The sequence below is a fragment of the Salmo trutta genome, chromosome 14 (assembly GCF_901001165.1).
Source record: "Salmo trutta chromosome 14, fSalTru1.1, whole genome shotgun sequence".
Lineage (NCBI taxonomy): Eukaryota > Metazoa > Chordata > Actinopteri > Salmoniformes > Salmonidae > Salmo > Salmo trutta.
The window spans coordinates 56772395-56792811 of NC_042970.1; the positions used below are offsets into that span (position 1 = coordinate 56772395).

Genomic DNA, 20417 nt, shown 5'->3' on the forward strand with positions numbered 1-20417 from the left:
ACAACAAACTAGAATGGTCCAAACACACCAAGACAGTCGTGAAGAGGTCACGACAAAGCCTATTCCCCCTCAGGAAACTAAAAAGATTTGGCATGGGTCCTGAGATCCTCGAAAGGTTCTACATCTGCAAAATCGAGAGCATCCTGACTGGTTGCATCACTGCCTGGTATGGCAATTGCTCGGCCTCTGACTGCAAGGCACTACAGAGGGTAGTGCGTACGGCCCAGTACATCACTGGGGCTAAGCTTCCTGCCATCCAGGACCTCTACACTAGGCGGTGTCAGAGGAAGGCCCATAAAATTGTCAAAGACCCCAGCTACCCCAGTCATAGACTGTTCTCTCTACTACTGCATGGCAAGCGGTACCGGAGTGCCAAGTCTAGGACAAAAAGGCTTCTCAACAATTTTTACCCCCAAGCCATAAGACTCCTGAACAGGTAATCAAATGGCTACCTGGACTATTTGCATTGTGTGCCCCCCCAACCCCTCTTTTACGCCGATGCTACTCTCTGTTTATCATATATGCGTAGTCACTTTAACTATACATTCATGTACATACTACCTCAATTGGGCCGACCAACCAGTGCTCCCGCACATTGGCTAACGGGGCTATCTGCATTGTGTCCCGCCACCCACCACCCGCCAACCCCTCTTTTAAGCTACTGCTACTCTCTGTTCATCATATATGCATAGTCACTTTAACCATATCTACATGTACATACTACCTCAATCAGCCTGAGTAACCGGTGTCTGTATGTAGCCTCGCTATTTTTATAGCCTTGCTACTGTAAATAGCCTGTCTTTTTACTGTTGTTTTATTTCTTTACTTACCTATTGTTCACCTAATACCTTTTTTGCACTATTGGTCAGTGCCTGTAAGTAAGCTTTTCACTGGATGGTCTACACCTGCTGTATTCGGCACACATGGCAAATAAACATTGATTTGATTTGAGATGACAAAATTTTTTGTTGTGTTGTTTGATGCAAGAAACCACTTTACAAAATAAAATTTAATATTATTTGCATACAATTATTACAGAGAAGACAAATTATGCTACCCTCTGCCTATTGGCTACTTAGTTTATTCAATCTTATCTCAAAATACAACACTGCCCCTTTAAGACAAAAAAAGCTCTTTACCTGACTCGCTCTGAAAGATGTCTAGAAATGTACACATTTTGTGCTCTTGTAGGAATCAATCACTCCCCTATTGCTCACTACAAATGATCTAGAACTATGCTAATAACTCACCAACTAGCAAAGGATATGAACAAAATGTGCACACGTGGCTACATGCAGCTCTCACTTTGATCTCAAAACAAGCGCATCTACAAACAACCGCTCATGCTGTTAACACAGTCCAGTTCAAAGCAAATGGTACAGATCCCTATATGGCAATGGTCTATTTGCAAATAGGCCTACTGCAGCTTTTGTTGTTTATGTTAAGCCACACCGGTCTATGTAAAGTAAGGTTTGAGTAGTGCATGTCAAAGCAATAGAATCCTACTCCAATGCATTCTACCTACACCAGGGAATGTGATGAAAGAAAAAGCTGAAATAAATCATTCTCTCTACTATTATTCTGACATTTCTTAAAAGGAAGTGGTGATCCTAAGTGACCTAAAACAGGGAATATTTACTAGGATTAAATGTCAGGAATTGTGAAAAACTGAGCTTAAATGTATTTGGCTAAGGTGTATGTAAACTTCCGACTTCAACTGTATATCTATACACACAGAGGTAAGAAGTGCCTTAAGCTCACTCCACAGCTAGCTTGAAAAAATGCCCATGTTGCTATCGAAATAAATGCATGTATGCTGAAAAGAAACCCATACCTGTAAAATATGGTGTTGGATCCTTGATGTTATTGGGCTATTTTGCTTCCACTGGTCCTGGGGCCCTTGTTAAGGTCAATGACATAATCAACTTTACCCAGTGCCAGGACATTTCCGCCAAAAACCTGGTTGTCTCGCCAGGAGGCTGAAACTTGGCCGCAAGTGGATCTTCTAGCAAGACAATAATCCCAAACACACATTAAAATCCACAAAGATTTTTGACATATACTAGATTCTTGACATAGCTCACTCTAATATATCTACTACTGTACATATCATTCTTAGTATATCTTGTGTACATTTGTCTGGTGTAAATACGTATAGATTACATTTTGATTACTGATACAGTGCTATTTGGATTGTTAATTGAATTCGTCCAAACATTCTTGATTTCTAGTAAAAAAAAAAATATATACTGCTCAAAAAAATAAAGGGAACACTTAAACAACACATCCTAGATCTGAATGAAAGAAATAATCTTATTAAATACTTTTATCTTTACATAGTCGAATGTGCTGACAACAAAATCACACAAAAATAATCAATGGAAAGCCAATTTATCAACCCATGGAGGTCTGGATTTGGAGTCACACTTAAAATTAAAGTGGAAAACCACACTACAGGCTGATCCAACTTTGATGTAATGTCCTTAAAACAAGTCAAAATGAGGCTCAGTAGTGTGTGTGGCCTCCACGTGCCTGTATGACCTCCCTACAACGCCTGGGCATGCTCCTGATGAGGTGGCGGATGGTCTCCTGAGGGATCTCCTCCCAGACCTGGACTAAAGCATCCGCCAACTCCTGGACAGTCTGTGGTGCAACGTGGCGTTGGTGGATGGAGCGAGACATGATGTCCCAGATGTGCTCAATTGGATTCAGGTCTGGGGAACGGGCGGGCCAGTCCATAGCATCAATGCCTTCCTCTTGCAGGAACTGCTGACACACTCCAGCCACATGAGGTCTAGCATTGTCTTGCATTAGGAGGAACCCAGGGCCAACCGCACCAGCATATGGTCTCACAAGCGGTCTGAGGATCTCATCTCGGTACCTAATGGCAGTCAGGCTACCTCTGGCGAGCACACGGAGGGCTGTGCGGCCCCCCAAAGAAATGCCACCCCACACCATGACTGACCCACCACCAAACCGGTCATGCTGGAGGATGTTGCAGGCAGCAGAACGTTCTCCACGGCGTCTCCACACTCTGTCACGTCTGTCACGTGCTCAGTGTGAACCTGCTTTCATCTGTGAAGAGCACAGGGCGCCAGTGGCGAATTTGCCAATCTTGGTGTTCTCTGGCAAATGCCAAACGTCCTGTACGGTGTTGGTCTGTAAGCACAACCCCCACCTGTGGACGTCGGGCCCTCATACCACCCTCATGGAGTCTGTTTCTGACCGTTTGAGCAGACACATGCACATTTGTGGCCTGCTGGAGGTCATTTTGCAGGGCTCTGGCAGTGCTTCTCTTGCTCCTCCTTGCACAAAGGCGGAGGTAGCGGTCCTGCTGCTGGGTTGTTGCCCTCCTACGGCCTCCTCCACATCTCCTGATGTACTGGCCTGTCTCCTGGTAGCGCCTCCATGCTCTGGACACTACGCTGACAGACACAGCAAACCTTCTTGCCACAGCTCGCATTGATGTCCCATCCTGGATGAGCTGCACTACCTGAGCCACTTATGTGGGTTGTAGACTCCGTCTCATGCTACCACTAGAGTGAAAGCACCGCCAGCATTCAAAAGTGACCAAACATCAGCCAGGAAGCATAGGAACTGAGAAGTGGTCTGTGGTCCCCACCTGCAGAACCACTCCTTTATTGGGGGTGTCTTGCTAATTGCCTATAATTTCCACCTGTTGTCTATTCCATTTGCACAACAGCATGTGAAATTTATTGTCAATCAGTGTTGCTTCCTAAGTGGACAGTTTGATTTCACAGAAGTGTGATTGACTTGGAGTTACATTGTGTTGTTTAAGTGTTCCCTTTATTTTTTTGAGCAGTGTATAATAACATTTGAATTATTTGTGTACTTGTTTGACATTTTACTGCATTGTTAAGAGCTAGTAACGTAAGCATTTCGCTGCACCTGCTACAGTATAACATCTGCTAAACAAAAAAACGGGTTTGAAAAAAATAGTTAATTGGCCACAAAATCAACATTTTGCAATGGCCATTGCAATCTCTGGACTTGAAGCCCATTGAAAACCTGTGGTTTGAATTTAAGATGGCAGGCCATTAGTGCAAATGAAGGATATCAAGGATCACGAAAAATTCTGTATGGAGGAATGGTCTTATATCCTTCCCAATGTGTTCTCTAATCTTTTGAAACATTTTAGAAAAAGGCTCAGTGCCTGTAACGGGCATCGTAAAGAGTGGACCAAAATACAGCGGGTATATTTATCATCTTTTTTATTGAAGGAAAAAACACTTAAACAAAACAAACAACGAAAACAGTCCCGTAAGGTGCACAGACTATACAGGAAACAACCACCCACAAACACAAGTAAAAACAAACACAACTAAATATGGCCTCCAATTAGAGACAACAACCAGCTGCCTCTAATTGGAGGTCATTGACAAAACTAACATAGAAATAGAAAAGCTAGATAAACACATAGAAATAGATAACATAGAACATAAACCAAAAACCCCGAAACACACAAAACAAACACCCCCTGCCACGCCCTGACCAAACTACAATAACAAATAACCCCTTTCACTGGTCAGAATGTGAGAGTGCCTTTATGCTCACAAGGTGAGGTATTGAAAGGAATTGAACAACAGGGGTGCCAATAAAATAAAATAAAATAAAATGACTTGTTAAACAAAATCTCTTTTGCTGAGTAATTGTATTAGTATAAAATAATATATATAAGGTTGGAGCATACAATATAGCTCAGCATTTATAGCATTTATTTTATGCAGTCTTTTTTTGCTCATCCTTATCAAGGGTGCCAATAATTTTGAAAATGACTTTAGAATGTGGACTAAATTGCTAGACTATGCCACCTTTTTGTATCATGAGGGGAGGTATTCAGGCGACTAAATAAACATGCAGGTTCGTAAAAGTCAACACCGACTAAGTGGACTCATAAAATACAGGTTTTAACACTGCCTTGACATAATGTTTTGACTTTGTGTCAAATAAGAGAATAATTCTAGTGAATCTGGGCCAATTCATGGAAAATAGCAAAGAAACAAGCAAACAAGAACTGTGAGTTGTGATTCTCCAGATTGTCTCTTTAGTTTCCACAAGGACATTTTTCTTACTGGATCCTTTCTTTGTGCTAATATTTCAGTTGGCCCAGGCTTGGTAACTGCAGCGTTGTCATGTGGAGAGACACGGCTATCCGAGTCAAAGTGAACCCGGTGTCAAGATTAAAAGACTTTCAGTAACTTCATCGGCCATGAAGTTGCTGAATCTTAATCCTTTTTCAATTCCTACAAATATACCAGCGCTAACATTATTATGGAAATTGTACACGCCGCCCCAAACACCATCTGAGCTATACATTCTCAGAGATCAGAGGAGATGTGTTTATTAAAGCCCTGTGTTGGAACATGTGCGATGATGGCTCTCATGAAGTCAACTCCATCCCACTCAAATCATCCCTGTTTATTTGTCCACTGTTGGGGACAAATCTCTCATAGGGAGAATGTAACCGTTTTCAGATGAGCCAAAAATGCTTTTTTCAAGTTAATCTCGCTGAGTCCCTCCCCTGTTTGTGTACATTTTTTCTCTCGTGGTTGTGTAGATCTGACACTGAAAGCTGAAGGGTCCAAACGTACACAGACCCTGAAGTTACCTCAGGAGATCCAAAGGTCTTTCTCGGAGAGTGTGTGAACGTAACATTTGCCTCTTGTCAGTCTCTGTCTTGATCTCTATTCTAGCCTACACTTTTATTTCACCTCTTGGCATGGTTGTTTCGCATATTAGACCATTTTTTAAATGTTTTATTATTATTGGTAGTTACACTCTTGTCCCATCGCTGCAACTCCTGTACGGACACAGGAGAGGCGAAGGTTGAGAGCCATGCATCCTCCAAAATACAACCCATGCAATGCCTTAGACCGCTGCGCCACTCGCGATGCCCTGACCATTACTTCCCTTGGTTACTCTGACCATTACTTCCCTTAGACTCTTTCACAATTACAATTCATCAGTACTGCAGCAGAGATGTGCTAGGCTAGAGTATGTCCAGTGACACATTAGACACAAAGTGACAAAGTCTTCTAATAGGCTGATTTGCCTCTTTGCCTTGACTGGAGTCTCTTTGATCTTGTGCTACCTCCATTCATAAAGTATTATGTTGCAAAACAGAAAGGACTATCTTAAACTGGATAACCCTGCATTGCGTCATTGAGTAGATACAGTGGGGGAAAAAAGTATTTGATCCCCTGCTGATTTTGTACGTTTGCCCACTGACAAAGAAAGGATCAGTCTATAATTTTAATGGTAGGTTTATTTGAACAGTGAGAGACAGATTAACAACAAGACCAAAGAGCTCTCCAAAGATGTCAGGGACAAGATTGTAGACCTACACAAGGCTGGAATGGGCTACAAGATCATCGCCAAGCAGCTTGGTGAGAAGGTGACAACATTTGGTGCGATTATTCGCAAATGGAAGAAACACAAAATAACTGTCAATCTCCCTCGGCCTGGGGCTCCATGCAAGATCTCACCTCGTGGAGTTGCAATGATCATGAGAATGGTGAAGAATCAGCCCAGAACTACACGGGAGGATCTTGTCAATGATCTCAAGGCAGCTGGGACCATAGTCACCAAGAAAACATTGGTAACAAATAACGCCGTGAAAGCCTGAAATCCTGCAGTGCCCGCAAGGTCCCCCTGCTCAAGAATACATATACATGCCCGTCTGAAGTTTGCCAATGAACATCTGAATGACTCAGAGGATAACTGGTGAAAGTGTTGTGGTCAGATGAGACCACAATGGAGCTCTTTGACATCAACTCAACTCACCGTGTTTGAAGGAGGAGGAATGCTGCCTATGACCCCAAGAACACCATCTCCACCGTCAAACATGGAGGTGGAAACATTATGCTTTGGGGGTTTTTTTCCCCCTTTTTCTGCTAAGGGGACAGGACAACTTCACCGCATCAAAGGGACGATGGATGGGGCCATGTACTGTCAAATCTTGGGTGAGAACCTCCTTCCCTCTGCCAGGGCATTGAAAATGGGTCGTGGATGGGTATTCCAGCATGACAATGACCCAAAACACACTGCCAAGGCAACAAAGGAGTGGCTCAAGAAGAAGCACATTAAGGTCCTGGAGTGGCCTAGCCAGTCTCCAGACCTTAATCCCATAGAAAATCTGTGGAGGGAGCTGAAGGTTCGAGTTGTTAAACGTCAGCCTCGAAACCTTAATGACTTGGAAAAGATCTGCAAAGAGGAGTGGGACAAAACCGCTCCTGAGATGTGTGCAAACCTGGTGGCCAACTACAAGAAACGTCTGACCTCTGTGATTGCCAACAAGGGTTTTGCCACCAAGTACTAAGTCATGTTTTGCAGAGGGGTCAAAGACTTATTTCCCTCATTAAAATGCAAATCATTTAATAACATTTTTGACATGCGTTTTCTGCATTTTTTTGTTGTTATTCTGTCTCTCACTGTTCAAATAAACCTACTATTAAAATTATAGACTGATCATTTCTTTATAAGTGGGCAAACGTACAAAATCAGCAGGGGATCAAATACTTTTTTCCCCCACTGTACATTGAAGGCCCAGTGCAGTCAAAAACATGATTTTGTATATATTTCCACACTATGAGGTTGGAATAATACTGTGAAATGGTGAAAATGATAATGCCCTTTAAGTGTAAGAGCTGTTTGAAAAGACCGCCTGAAATTTCTGCCTGTTTTGGTGGGATGGAGTTTTGGCCTGCCTCGTGACATTACCAGGGGGTAATTAATAGACCAATAAGAACGAGAGATCCTAACTTTTCTGCTAATAACAGCTAGTTTTCAGTTTTACCCTCCCCACTCAGACCACGCCCAGACAGGCCTAGCAAAATTCTTGCTTGTGAAATTGCTCTTTGCTAAAAAGCTATCATTATGACCATTTTAATTGAAAACAATCAAAGTAAGGTACTTAATTGTTATCCAGAAATGATTTGATGTTGATATACAAATGGCTGCATTGGTCATTACGGCCTCTCAAGCAAATCCTTTTTAGTTGGAGATATAAACATGTGCAAGGCTCTCACCCACACTGGAGACAGGGAACAAGACATGTTTAGATGTTTACTTCTTCAAAGTCAAAATTAATTATTTTCCAGGGTTGTATCTGGAGAATATGCTGTCTTCAAGGACAATTACAATATATTTAAGTAGTTGTATACTGTTGTTTAAAGTGTTGACATTTTATATATCTGGTTTCACTAAGTTGCCTTTATTAGTGAGTAACAGCAAAAATGTTTTTCCTGTCCAAACTATTGCTTAGTTCTGTGCAAATTTCTACCTCCGGCAGGAAATTGCATGAGTTACAACCCGAGGGAGGATGAGAAGTTCTGCGTTCTCAATCTCAGTATCTCTCCATGGCCCTCGCCTAGATCGGCCCTCTGAGCCTAACTTACACAGAGACAAAGAGGGAGTGTGTGTGTTTTGTGTGTGTGTGTGTGTGTGTGTGTGTGTGTGTGTGTGTGTGTGTGTGTGTGTGTGTGTGTGTGTGTGTAATGCTGGCAGGCTATGGAAGAGAGTAAAAAGCCATCTGACACTGGTAAAGAATGTACAAATGAAGTGGATGGCAACAAACTGAGACATATGAGGGGAGACAGTACAAAACTAGGACTGTTAAATTATTTTTTTTAAATTGAATCAAGTTAATCACAGAATTTACTGTGATAAATCAAGGTTAATTCCTTATTCTGAATTTGCTGAAATTGAGCTGTAATTTAAGAATTATTATACAAAAAGCAGGAGGCTTAAGAATATTGACATCTTGATTTTGCCCAATGTAACCCTAAGCAAAATCAGGTAAATTGAGAAAGGACACTTTCTTTTAACCTCAATGTCAACTTGTTTTGACATCGCATTGTTGTTTAAACTGTATAGATTATGTATTTTAGATGCTTTCAGTGTGTTTTGAATGCTTTCAGACAATGCGATTAATTGCGATAAAAACATTGTTTTGCACTAAAATGACAAAAAGTTAACTCAAGTTAATTTATTAACTCTGACAGCCCAAAACAAAACGTAAGCCGTTCTTCACCATACAGAATGTCACTGTGCTCCTAGTTTGGAGTGAGGGATGGGACAGAGGGAAGGGAGGAAAGTATTGATGATGACCGCTATGTGTCTTTCTGGCTTCACAAGAGGGTGTGTGAGGGGGGAGGATGGATGAGGTGATGAAGGAGTGATACTCTTTTTATGTTATTGTAGAAAAAATCCTTCCTATCCTGTTTATCTGGATTGGAGAAAAGTCCTTTCTAATATACAGGGCCCAGTGCCATCAATACAAGTAACCAGATTTCTGGCCAAAACCATTTATGGTTAGTGTCCTTGAGATAAAAGAGAGAGAGAAAGTATTCTGGTGCTGTGAGTATGGGTGTTTGATTTCATTATCAATGTAGCAATGTTTACTGTGAAACAAAACAATTAAACTTTGTTTATATTTAAAAATTCCCACAGTGTAAGAGGGATCCTAGAAAACCTGGAATTGTAAAATAACCTGAGTGATTAAGGCCCTCAGTCTGTTCACTGTAGGCTATGTGTACAGTAACTAAATCAACATTGTGTGTGTGTGTCAGGCAGGCAGTGGACAATGTCGGTGAAGCTGCGGTTTGAGTGTCCCGCGGATGGGTGCGTGGTCCAGAGGAGCTGCTCCTTCACGAGGTTCAGCCCCGTGAGTGGACGCCGCCGGTGAGTGACATCCTTAGTCGACCACTAAGGTGATAAACAACTATCATATAATATGGTTACGTATGACATGGTCACACACCATGGTCCAATCAACTGAACTGTCAGACCCATGGCTATGGAACCATAATCCTGACCAGCTCAACAGGAGCTTGTTCGCTGTAGTCTAAAATACATGTACATATAATCACCCTATCAACCCCCACACATTCACTCTTTATTAGTGTGTATGGATGTCTTTGCTGACAGGGACACACACTTTTCATGCCACTTCATTACAAAGTGATTTTCATAGCAGGGTAGGAGAGCATTTTCCATAACCCTAACCCTTTTCCTAACCTTAATCTAACCTGTAACGAAAAGGTCACTTCGGTATCGAAGTGGCGTGAAAAGAGTGCTTCCCAGATTGCCTCAGGCACAAATGTTGCTCTGCAAGAGAGCCAATCGCTTCACTTGACCAGTGTTAGAGATAGTCAATCACTATCCAGTATAAGAGACAGTCAGCCTCCTCCCACAACCTCAGTCTTGCCTGCCAATCAAACACCTTGTATTCTAGATAGACAGATATAAATACTTCATTAAGTAACTCAGTCACAAGGACAACAGTTAAACAATCAACAGGTAAATAAAGGTTAAATAAAATAAAGAACTTTATGACTGAATCACTCCAATGCTTGACTTATGCTTGACTTACAGTACATTATCAATAACGAATATCAATAACGAATAGTGAGACAAGTAGAACTCAAGAGGTGAGCCAGCAGAAGAAAAGACAGTCATAGGGTGCATGTAAATTCGCTCTGGCTATCTACTTCGATTTCAGAGCACTCTCGTTTGAGTGTGCCAGAACGCAGAATAACTGATGAATTTACAAATGTTCAAAACCCGTTGTATATGGCCGGTGTCAGTAAACGTCGGCAAAAAAGGTAATTAAATTGTGCCAGCAGCACAGTTACAGTCACCAGCGCTCTGGATAACATGAAAACAGCCTAACCAGCTCTGCATGGGCGAATAAAATGGTCAGAGTGAGGTGTTCTCTCATTTGTGTCTGGAAGTACCTAGCAAGCTAGCCAACGTTAGCCAGTTAGCTTGGGTGCTTGACTGCTTTTGTGAGGTCAGAACGTTCGGATCAACCCTACTCTTCGGCCAGTGTCCAGTGTGCGCTCTGAATAATCCGGGAGCGAAATGCTCTGAATTTACAAATGGACAATCTGACAATGCTCTGAATTTTAGAACGCCCAGAGCTCACTCTGAGCACACTCTGGCAATCAGGATCGAATGTACGAACAGACCCTTAATGAATATTCATTCCAACCCAAAGCCCTTAGTTTGCTATGCGCTGTGTATATCATATCATGAGTGTAAGACACAGCTGCCAGTTGGAGAGGGGAGATTTTCAACAATTTTAGTGTCATATTTACTGAAGACTAATACAAACGCAGCACATGGGACAGCAACCCGTTCCATCTAATTCCAAAGTTGCTCTATTGAGTTGAGGTCTGGGGATTGCGCAGACCACTCAAGTAAACTGAACTTGGTGTCATGTTTCAGGCGAAGTTTTTCCACACCTCAATTGTCCAGTGTTGGTGAGCACGTGCCCACTGGATACACTTCTTCTTGTTTTATTTGATATGAGTGGAGTGTGATCGTCTGCTACAATAGCCCATCCATAATAAAGGATCGACGAGTTGTGCGTTCTGAGACGACGTTCTGTACACCACTGTTGTACTCCACCGTTATTTGTCTATTGGTCGCCCACCTTTTGCTTGCATGATTTTTGCCATTCTCCTTCGACCTCTCTCATCAACGAGCTGTTTTTGCCCACAGGACTGCCGCTGACGGGATGTTTCTTGTTTGTCGCACCATTCTTGGTAAACCCTAGACACTGTCATGAGTGAAAAGCCCAGGAGAGTGGCTGTTTCTGAAATACTGGATCCGGCGTGCTCAAGTGACTTACAGTAGTGAGTGCATACATTTTTGTGTTGGTGGCCCCAGTAGGAATCAAACCTCCCACTGGCATTGAAAGCACCATGCTCTACCAACTGTCACACTTTTTTTTGCACTAAAACGCTTCTGTAATTCTGATGGGTTAGCAAAGGGGGACGTGATGTCATCTTAAGAACCCAGGAGCAACACACTGGAATGCATTTCCTGCCTCAAAGCAGAGAGGGACAGAGGAAAACTGAGGCTATTTATTTGATTTATTTAACCTTTATTTTGACAGGGAGTCATGCTGAGACCAAGGTCTCTTTTACAGATGAGCCCTGTATCAAACATACACATCAATACACTCTATACACAGCAATATACCCATCAAAATACACAAAATGCAAAACACAATCATATAAAACAAACACATTCTTCAGTAAAAAGGCCCTCATTCAGTCGTCTGAATTGCCCCAGAGGCACCAACGCTTCCAATTTAAGAGAGCTTCGGAGATTATTCCACAAGTAAGGTGCAAAAAAACTAAAATCAGATTAACGTAACTCAGTGGATATCGAAGGAATCTTCAGAGTTAGCCATCCTTGAGACCGAGTCTGGGAGCTCGTACGTCTGTAACAATGAAGTAAGGTACGGCAGAAGTTTATGCAAGTCAAGAGGGCTTCATAAACAAAAAGAGTGCAATGCATCAATCTACGAGACTTCAAAGAGGGCCAGACCTACTTTCTGATACAGAAAGCAATGATGTGTACAGAACCTGTCGCCTGTAATAAAGCGTAGTGCGTTATGATAAACAATTTATCAAAGTTACTAAGTTTATTGTGCTAAGCGTGAACAGCACTTGACGGTGGTCCTCATACATTGTTATTATAAAGCTTTCATGCTGAATACAGTGGCCTGCGAAGGTATTCACCCCCTTGGCATTTTTCCTATTTTATTGCCTTACAACCTGGAATTGAAGTAGATTTTTTTTAGGTTTGTATCATTTGATTTACACAACATGCCTACCACTTTGAAGACGCAAAATATTTTTTTATTGTGAAACAAACAAGAAATAATACAAAAAACTGAAAACTTGAGCATGTTGAACAAGCATTCAACCTTGGCAGGTTTGTTGTGGTGCCATATTCTTTCAATGTTTTAATAATGGATTTACTGGTGCTCCGTGGGATGTTCAAAGTTTCGGATATTTTTTTATAACCCAACCCTGATCTGTTCTTCTCCACAACTTTGCCCCTGACCTGTTTGGCAAGCTCCTTGGTCTTCATGGTGTCGCTTGCTGGTGGTGCCCCTTGCTTAGTGGTGTTGCAGACTCTGGGGCCTTTCAGAACAGGTGTTTATACATGTATACAGAGCTCATGTGACAGATCATGTGGCACTTAAATTGCACACAGGTGGACTTTATTTAACTAATTATGTGACTTCTGAAGGTAATTGGTTGTGCCAGATCTTATTTAAGGGCTTCATAGCAAAGGGGGTGAATACATATGCACGCATCACTTCTCAAGCTCTGTCAGGCTGGATGGGGAGCATCGCTGCACAGCTATTTTCAGGTCTCTCCAGAGATGTTCGATCAGGTTCAAGTCCGGGCTCTGGCTGGGCCACTTAAGGACATTCAGAGACTTGTCCCGATTCCACTCTTGTGTTGTCTTGGCTATGTGCTTAGGGTTGTTGTCCTGTTGGAAGGTAAACCTTCGCCCCACTCTGAGGTCCTGAGCGGTCTGGGGCAGGTTTTCATCAAGGATCTTTCTGTACTTTTCTCCATTCTTCTTTCACTCAATTCTGACTAGTCTCTCAGTCCCTCCCACTGAAAAACATCCCCACAGCATGATGCTGCCCCCCCCCATGCTTCACCGTAGGGATTTCCTCCACACGTAACGCTTGGCATTCAGGCCAACGAGTTCAATCTTGCTTTCATCAGACCAGAGAATCTTGTTTCTCACGGTCTGTGAGTCTTTAAGTGCCTTTTGGCAAACTCCAAGTTGGCTGTCATGTACCCTTTACTGAGGAGTGGCTTCCATCTGGCCACTCTACCATAAAGGCCTGATTGGTGGAGTGATGCAGAGATGGTTGTACTCTGGAAGATTCTCCCATCTCCAAAGAAGAACTCTGGAGCTCTGTCACCTCCCTGACCAAGGCCCTTCTCTCCCGATTGCCGGGCGGCCAGCTCTAAGAAGAGTCTTGGTGGTTCCAAACTTCTTCCATTTAAGAATTATGGAGGCCACTGTGCTGTCTCGGAGCTCTACGGAGAATTCCTTCAACCCAATGGCTTGGTTTTTGCTCTGACCTGCACTGTGGGACCTTATATAGACAGGTGTGTGCCTTTCCAAATCATATCCAATCATTTTAATTTACCACAGGTGGACATTTCAAGGATGATAAATGGAAACAGGATGCACCTGAGCTCAATCTCGAGTCTCATAGCAAAAGGTCTGAATACTAATGTATATAAGGTATTTCAGTTGTTTTTAGTTTTTTGGCAAAATTTCTAAAAACCTGCTTTCACTTTTTCATTGTGGTATATTGTGTGTAGATTGATGAGGATTTTGTTTTATTTAATCAATTTTAGAGTAAGGCTGTAATGTTACAAATGTGGAAAAAGTCAAGGGGTCTGAATACTTTTCGAATACACCATACGACATCTTGGTCCTCTTCCCTGCTATTCAAATCGGAAATCGGAACAGCATTATCTGGTACTGATGCAACGTTACAGCTGTTTTAGTAACTGCATCAACAACATTTTCTGTATCTTTTTAAAACAACTGACATTTTCACCACTTTCCTAACAAGTTAGAAAAAAGTAAACTTCTCTGCTATTCAAATATATGACCACACAGACCAATGAAGAGTATGAGAAAGATTTCCACTGTCTGTAAAGAGAAGAGCGGGATGTACGTTCATCCTGCTGCTCTGATTGGATGGAGTGAAGCTGTCTCCGTTCACTCGCTTCATATTTCACCTGATCACTTCTCATCGCACTTCTTTCAGATTTCACACGCAACAACTGTAGTTTAGACACTGACCACAACCATACACCTCTGACCCAAACTACTGAACCAGAACTACTGACCACAACCACAAAACTACTGACCACTACTGACCACAACTAGCTACTCACCACAACCACACAACTTCTGACCACACACCTACTTACCAAAACTACTAACCACTACTGACCACAACTACTGACCCCAACTACTGACCACAACCACACAACTACTGAACAATATTACTGACCACAACTACTGACCACAACTACTGACCACAACCACACACCTACTGAATACTATTACTGACCACATCCACAAAACTACTGATCACAACTACTGACCACAACTACTGAACACACTACAAAACTTGGGACCACAATGACTGACCACTACTAACCATAACTACTGACCATAGCTACTGACCACAACCACACAACTACTGACCAAAACTACTGAACACAACTACAGACCACAACCACAAAACTACTGACCACAATGACTGACCACTACTGACCACAGCGACCGACCACAACCACACAACTACTGACCACAACTACTAAACCAAAACTACTGACCACAACCACAAAACTACTGACCACAATGACTGACCACTAGTGACCCCAGCTACTGACCACAACCACACAACTACTGACCACAACTACTAAACCAAAACTACTGACCACAACCACACAACTAATAACCACAAAACCACTGAACCATATAAGTTATGACCTCAACTACTGACCACAACCACAAAACTACTGACCACACAACTACTGACCACACAACTACTGACAACAACTACTGACCAGGTCCATACTGCAGGGACCAAAGAACCTTCAACACAAATACACAACAACACAATTACTTACCACAACTATTGACCACAACTACTGACCGCAACTAGCACTGTCATAGTATTCCACCTTTCCAACAAGTCAGTTCATCAAATTTCTGCCCTGCTAGAGCTGCCCCAGTAAGTGCTGTTATTGGGAAGTGGAAACGTCTAAGAGCAACAATGGCTCAGCCGCAAAGTGGTAGGCCACACAAGATCACAGAATGGGACCGCCTAGTGCTGAAGCGCATAGAGCATAAAAATCGTCCTTGGTTGTCCCTGGTTGCAACACTCACTACCGAGTTCCAAACTGCCTCTGGAACCAACGTCAGCACAAGAACTGTTCATTGGGAGCATCATGAAATGGGTTTCGATGGCCGAGCAGCCGCGCATAAACTAAGATCACCATGCGCAATGCCAAGCGTCGGCTGGAGTGGTGTAAAGCTCACGTCTAGGAGCAACAACGGCTCAGCCGCGAAGTGGTAGATCACACAAGTACTGAAGTGCATAGCATGTAAAAATCATCTGTCCTCGATTGCAACACTCACTACCGAGATCCAAACTGCCCCTGGAAGCAACGTCAGCACAAGAACTGTTCGTCAGGAGCTTCATGACATGGGTTTCCATGGCCGATCAGCCGCACACAAGCTTAAGATCAATGCTAAGTGTCGGCTGGAGTGGTGTAAAGCTCTGGACTCTGGATAAGTGGAAACGCGTTCTCTGGAGGGATGAATCACGCTTCGCCATCTGTCAGTCCGACGGACAAATCTGGGTTTGGCAGATGTTAGGAGAATGGTACCCGCCGGAATGCATAATGCCAACTGTAAAGTTTGGTGGAGGACGAATAATGGTCTGGGGTTGTTTTTCGTGGTTGGAGCTAGGCCCCTTAGTTCCAGTGGAGGGAAATCTTAACACTACAGCATACAATTGTAATGGCGTCAGGGAGGATGGCTGCCATTTTAATGTCTCTTAACCAACCGTGCTATTTTGTTTGTTTTTTCACATTGTTTGTAACTTATTTTGTACATAATGTTGCTGCTACCGTCTCATATGACCAAAAAGAGCTTCTGGACATCAGAACAGCGATTAGTCACCTTGAATTGGACAAATAATTTTTCTTTAATGAATTGGACAAGAGGGATTTACTCCAGACACCCAAACAGGCCCTCATCCCCGTCATTTGCAGGAGAAAGAGACGGAAGAGGTATCACGGAAGGAGATTGTGGTGCCTTGTGAGGATCCGCAGACGAGTGGCTAATTTGCCTTTGTCATCGGTCCTATTGGCCAACGTTCAATTGCTGGATAATAAATTGAACGAACCAAAAGCACATATATCCTACCAACGGGACATTAAAAAGTGTTCTATCTTATGTTTCACCGAGTCGTGGCTGAACAACAACATGAATAACATACAGCTGGTGGGTTATACACTGTATCGGCAGGATAGAAGAGCAGCATTTGGTAAAAGAAGGGGTGGCGGTCTATGTAGATTTGTCAAGGTTTTGCTTGCCTGAGGTAGAGTATCTCATGATAAGCTGTATACCCGATTATCTACCTAGAGAGTTTTCATCTCTATTTCTGTAGCTGTCTACAAACCACCACAGACCGATGCTGGCAATAAGAACGCACTCAATGAGCTGTATACCGTCATAAGCAAACAGGAAAATGCTCATCCAGAGGCGGTGCTCCTAGTGGCCGGGGACTTTAATGCAGAGAAACTTAAATCCGTTTTACCTCATTTCTACCAGCATGTTAAATGTGCAACCAGCGGGAAAAAAACTCTAGACCACCTTTACTTCACACACAGAGACATGTACAAAGCTCTCCCTCACCCTCCATTTGGCAAATCTGCCCATAATTCTATCCTCCTGATTCCTGCTTACAAGCAAAAATTAAAGCAGGAAACACCAGTGACTCGGTCAACAAAAAAGTGGTCAGATGAAGCAAATCCTAAACTACAGGACTGTTTTGTTAGCATTGACTGGAATATGTTCTGGGATTCTTTCAATGGCATTGAGGAGTACACCACATCAGTCACTGGCTTCATCAATAAGTGCATCAATGACGTCGTTCCCACAGTGACTGTACGTACATACCCCAACCAGAACCATGTATTACAGGCAACATCCGCACTGAGCTAAAGGGTAGAGCTGACGTTTTCAAGGAACTGGGCTTATAAGAAATCCCACTATGCCCTCCGATGAACCATCAAACAGTCAAAGCGTCAGGATTAGGATCTATTCGTACTACACTGGCTCCGACGCTCGTCGGATGTGGCAGGGCTTGAAAACTATTACAGACTACAAAGGGAAGCACAGCCGAGAGTTGCCCAGTGACACGAGCCTACCAGACGAGCTAAATTACTTCTACGCTTGCTTCGAGGCAAGTAACACTGAAACATGCATGAGAGCTTCGACTGTTCCGGATGACTGTGTGATCACGTTCTCCGTAGCCGATGTGAGTAAGACCTTTAGATCAACATTCACAAGGCCAGACGGATTACCAGATTGTGTAATCCGAGCATGCACTGACCGACTGGCAAGTGTCTTCACTGACATTTTCAACCTCTCCCTGTCTGAGTCTGTAATACCAACATGTTTCAAGCAGACCACCATAGTCCCTGTGTGCAAGAACACTAAGGTAACCTGCCTAAATGACTACCGATCCGTAGCACTCACGTCTGTAGCCATGAAGTGCTTTGAAAGGCTGATCATGGCTCACATCAACACCATTATCCAAGAAACCCTAGACCCACTCCAATTTGCATACTGCCCCAACAGGTCCACAGATTATGAATCTCTATTGCACTCCACACTGCCCTTTCACACCTGGACAAAAGGAACACCTATGTGAGAATGCTATTCATTGACTACAGCTCAGCGTTCAACACCATAGTGCCCTCAAAGCTCATCACAAAGCTTTGGACCCTGGGACAAAACACCTTTCTCTGCAGTTGGATCCTGGACTTCCTGACGGGCCGCCCCCAGGTGGTAAGGGTAGGTAACAACACATCCGCCACACTGATCCTCAACACGGGTGTCCCTCAAGGGTGTGTGCTCAGTCCCCTCCTGTACTCCCTGTTCATTCATGACTGCACGGCCAGGCATGACTCCAACACCATCATTATGCTTGCCGATGACACAACAGTAGTAGGCCTGATCACCGACAATGACGAGACAGCCTATAGGGAGGAGGTCAAAGACCTGACCGTGTGGTGCAAGGACAACAACCTCTCCTTCAACGTGATCAAGACAATGGAGATGATTGTGGACTACAGGAAATGGAGGACCGAGCACACCCCCATTCTCATCGATGGGGCTGTAGTGGAGCAGGTTGAGAGTCAAGTTCCTTGGCGTCCACATCACCAACAAACTAACATGGTCCATGCACACCAAGACGATTGTGAAGAGTGCACGACAAAACCTATTCCCCCTCAGGAAACTTGATTTGGTAGGGGTCCTCAGATCTTCAAAAGATTCTACAGCTGCACCATCGAGAGCATCCTGACGCGTTGCATCACTGCCTGGTATGGCAACTGCTCAGCCTCCGACTGCAAGGCACTACAGAGGGTAGTGCGTACGGCCCAGTACATCACTAGGGTCAAGCTTCCTGCCATCCAGGACCTCTATACCAGGCGGTGTCAGAGGAAGGCCCTAAAAATTGTCAAAGACTCCAGCCACCCTAGTTATAGACTGTTCTCTCTGCTACCGCACGGCAAGCGGTACTGGAGCGCAAAGTCTAGGTCCAAGAGGCTTCTAAACAGCTTCTACCCCCAAGCCATAAGACTCCTGAACATCTAATCAATTGGCTACCATGACTATTTGCACTGCCCCCCCCCCTATTATCTATATATAGTACTTTAATAACTCTACCTACATGTACATATTACCTCAATTACCTCGACTAACCTGTGCCCACGCACATTGACTCTGTACCGGTCCCCCTGTACACAGCCTCGATATTGTTATTTTACGGATGCTCTAATTATTTGTCTTGTTATTCTTTAATTATTTATTTTATTTTGTATATTTTTTTCTTAAAACAGCATTGTTGATTAATGGGTTGTAAGTAAGCATTTCACTTTAATACCTGTTGTATTTGATTTGATTTGACAATGACATTCTAGATGATTCTCTGCTCCCAACTTTGTGGCAACAGTTTGGGTAGGCCCTTTCCTGTTTCAGCATGACAATGAACCTTGCTTTGTGCACGGGGCATTGTCATGCCCATGAAACAGGAAACAGGCCTATGAATCTTTCTCCACCAAACTTGGTTTGCACTATGCATTCTGGCAAACCCAGTTTCGTCCATCAGACTGCCAGATGGTGAGGCGTGATTCATCATTCCAGAGAACGCGTTTCCACTGCTCCACAGTCCAATGGCCGCGCCCTTTACACAACTTCAGCCGACGCTTGTCATTGCGCATGGTGATCTTAGGCTTGTGTGCGGCTGCTCGGCCATGGAAACCCATTTCATGAAGCTCCCAATGAACAGTTATTGTGCTGACGTTGCTTCCAGAGGCAGTTTGGAACTCAGTCGTGAGTGCTGCAACCGAAGACAAACAATTTTTACACCTGACGTGCTTCAGCACTCGGCGGTCCCGTTCTCTGAGCTTGTGTGGCCTACTACTTCACAGCTGAGCCGTTATAGTTCCTCAACGTTTCCACTTCACAAAAACAACACTTACAGTTGACCGGGGTAGCTGCAGATGGGCAGAAATTTGAACTGACTTGTTGGAAAGGTGGCATCCTATAACGGGGCCACGTTGAAAGTCACTGAGCTTTTCAGAAAGGCCATTTTACTGCCAATGTTTGTGTATGGAGATTGCATGGCTGTGTGCTCAATTTTATATACTTGTCAGCAACGGTGTGGCTGAAATAGCCAAATCCACTCATTTGAATGGGTGTTCCCATACTTTTGTGTGTGTGTGTGTGTGTGTGTGTGTGTGTGT

General features: G+C 43.4%; 1 protein-coding gene across 5 annotated transcripts in view; it reads left to right on the forward strand.

Moving 5' to 3' along the window:
* ripor3 (RIPOR family member 3) overlaps positions 1–20417 on the forward strand; it is an 85651-nt gene that overhangs the window by 14345 nt on the left and 50889 nt on the right. For 4 of the 5 annotated variants that reach the window (XM_029776469.1, XM_029776471.1, XM_029776467.1 and 1 more), the window contains exon 2: positions 9591–9702. In XM_029776469.1, the coding sequence (XP_029632329.1) occupies positions 9605–9702 (98 nt within the window). In that variant the 5' untranslated portion in view covers positions 9591–9604. The remainder of the gene's footprint in view (positions 1–9590; positions 9703–20417) is intronic. The other variant, XM_029776468.1, reaches the window with a different exon arrangement.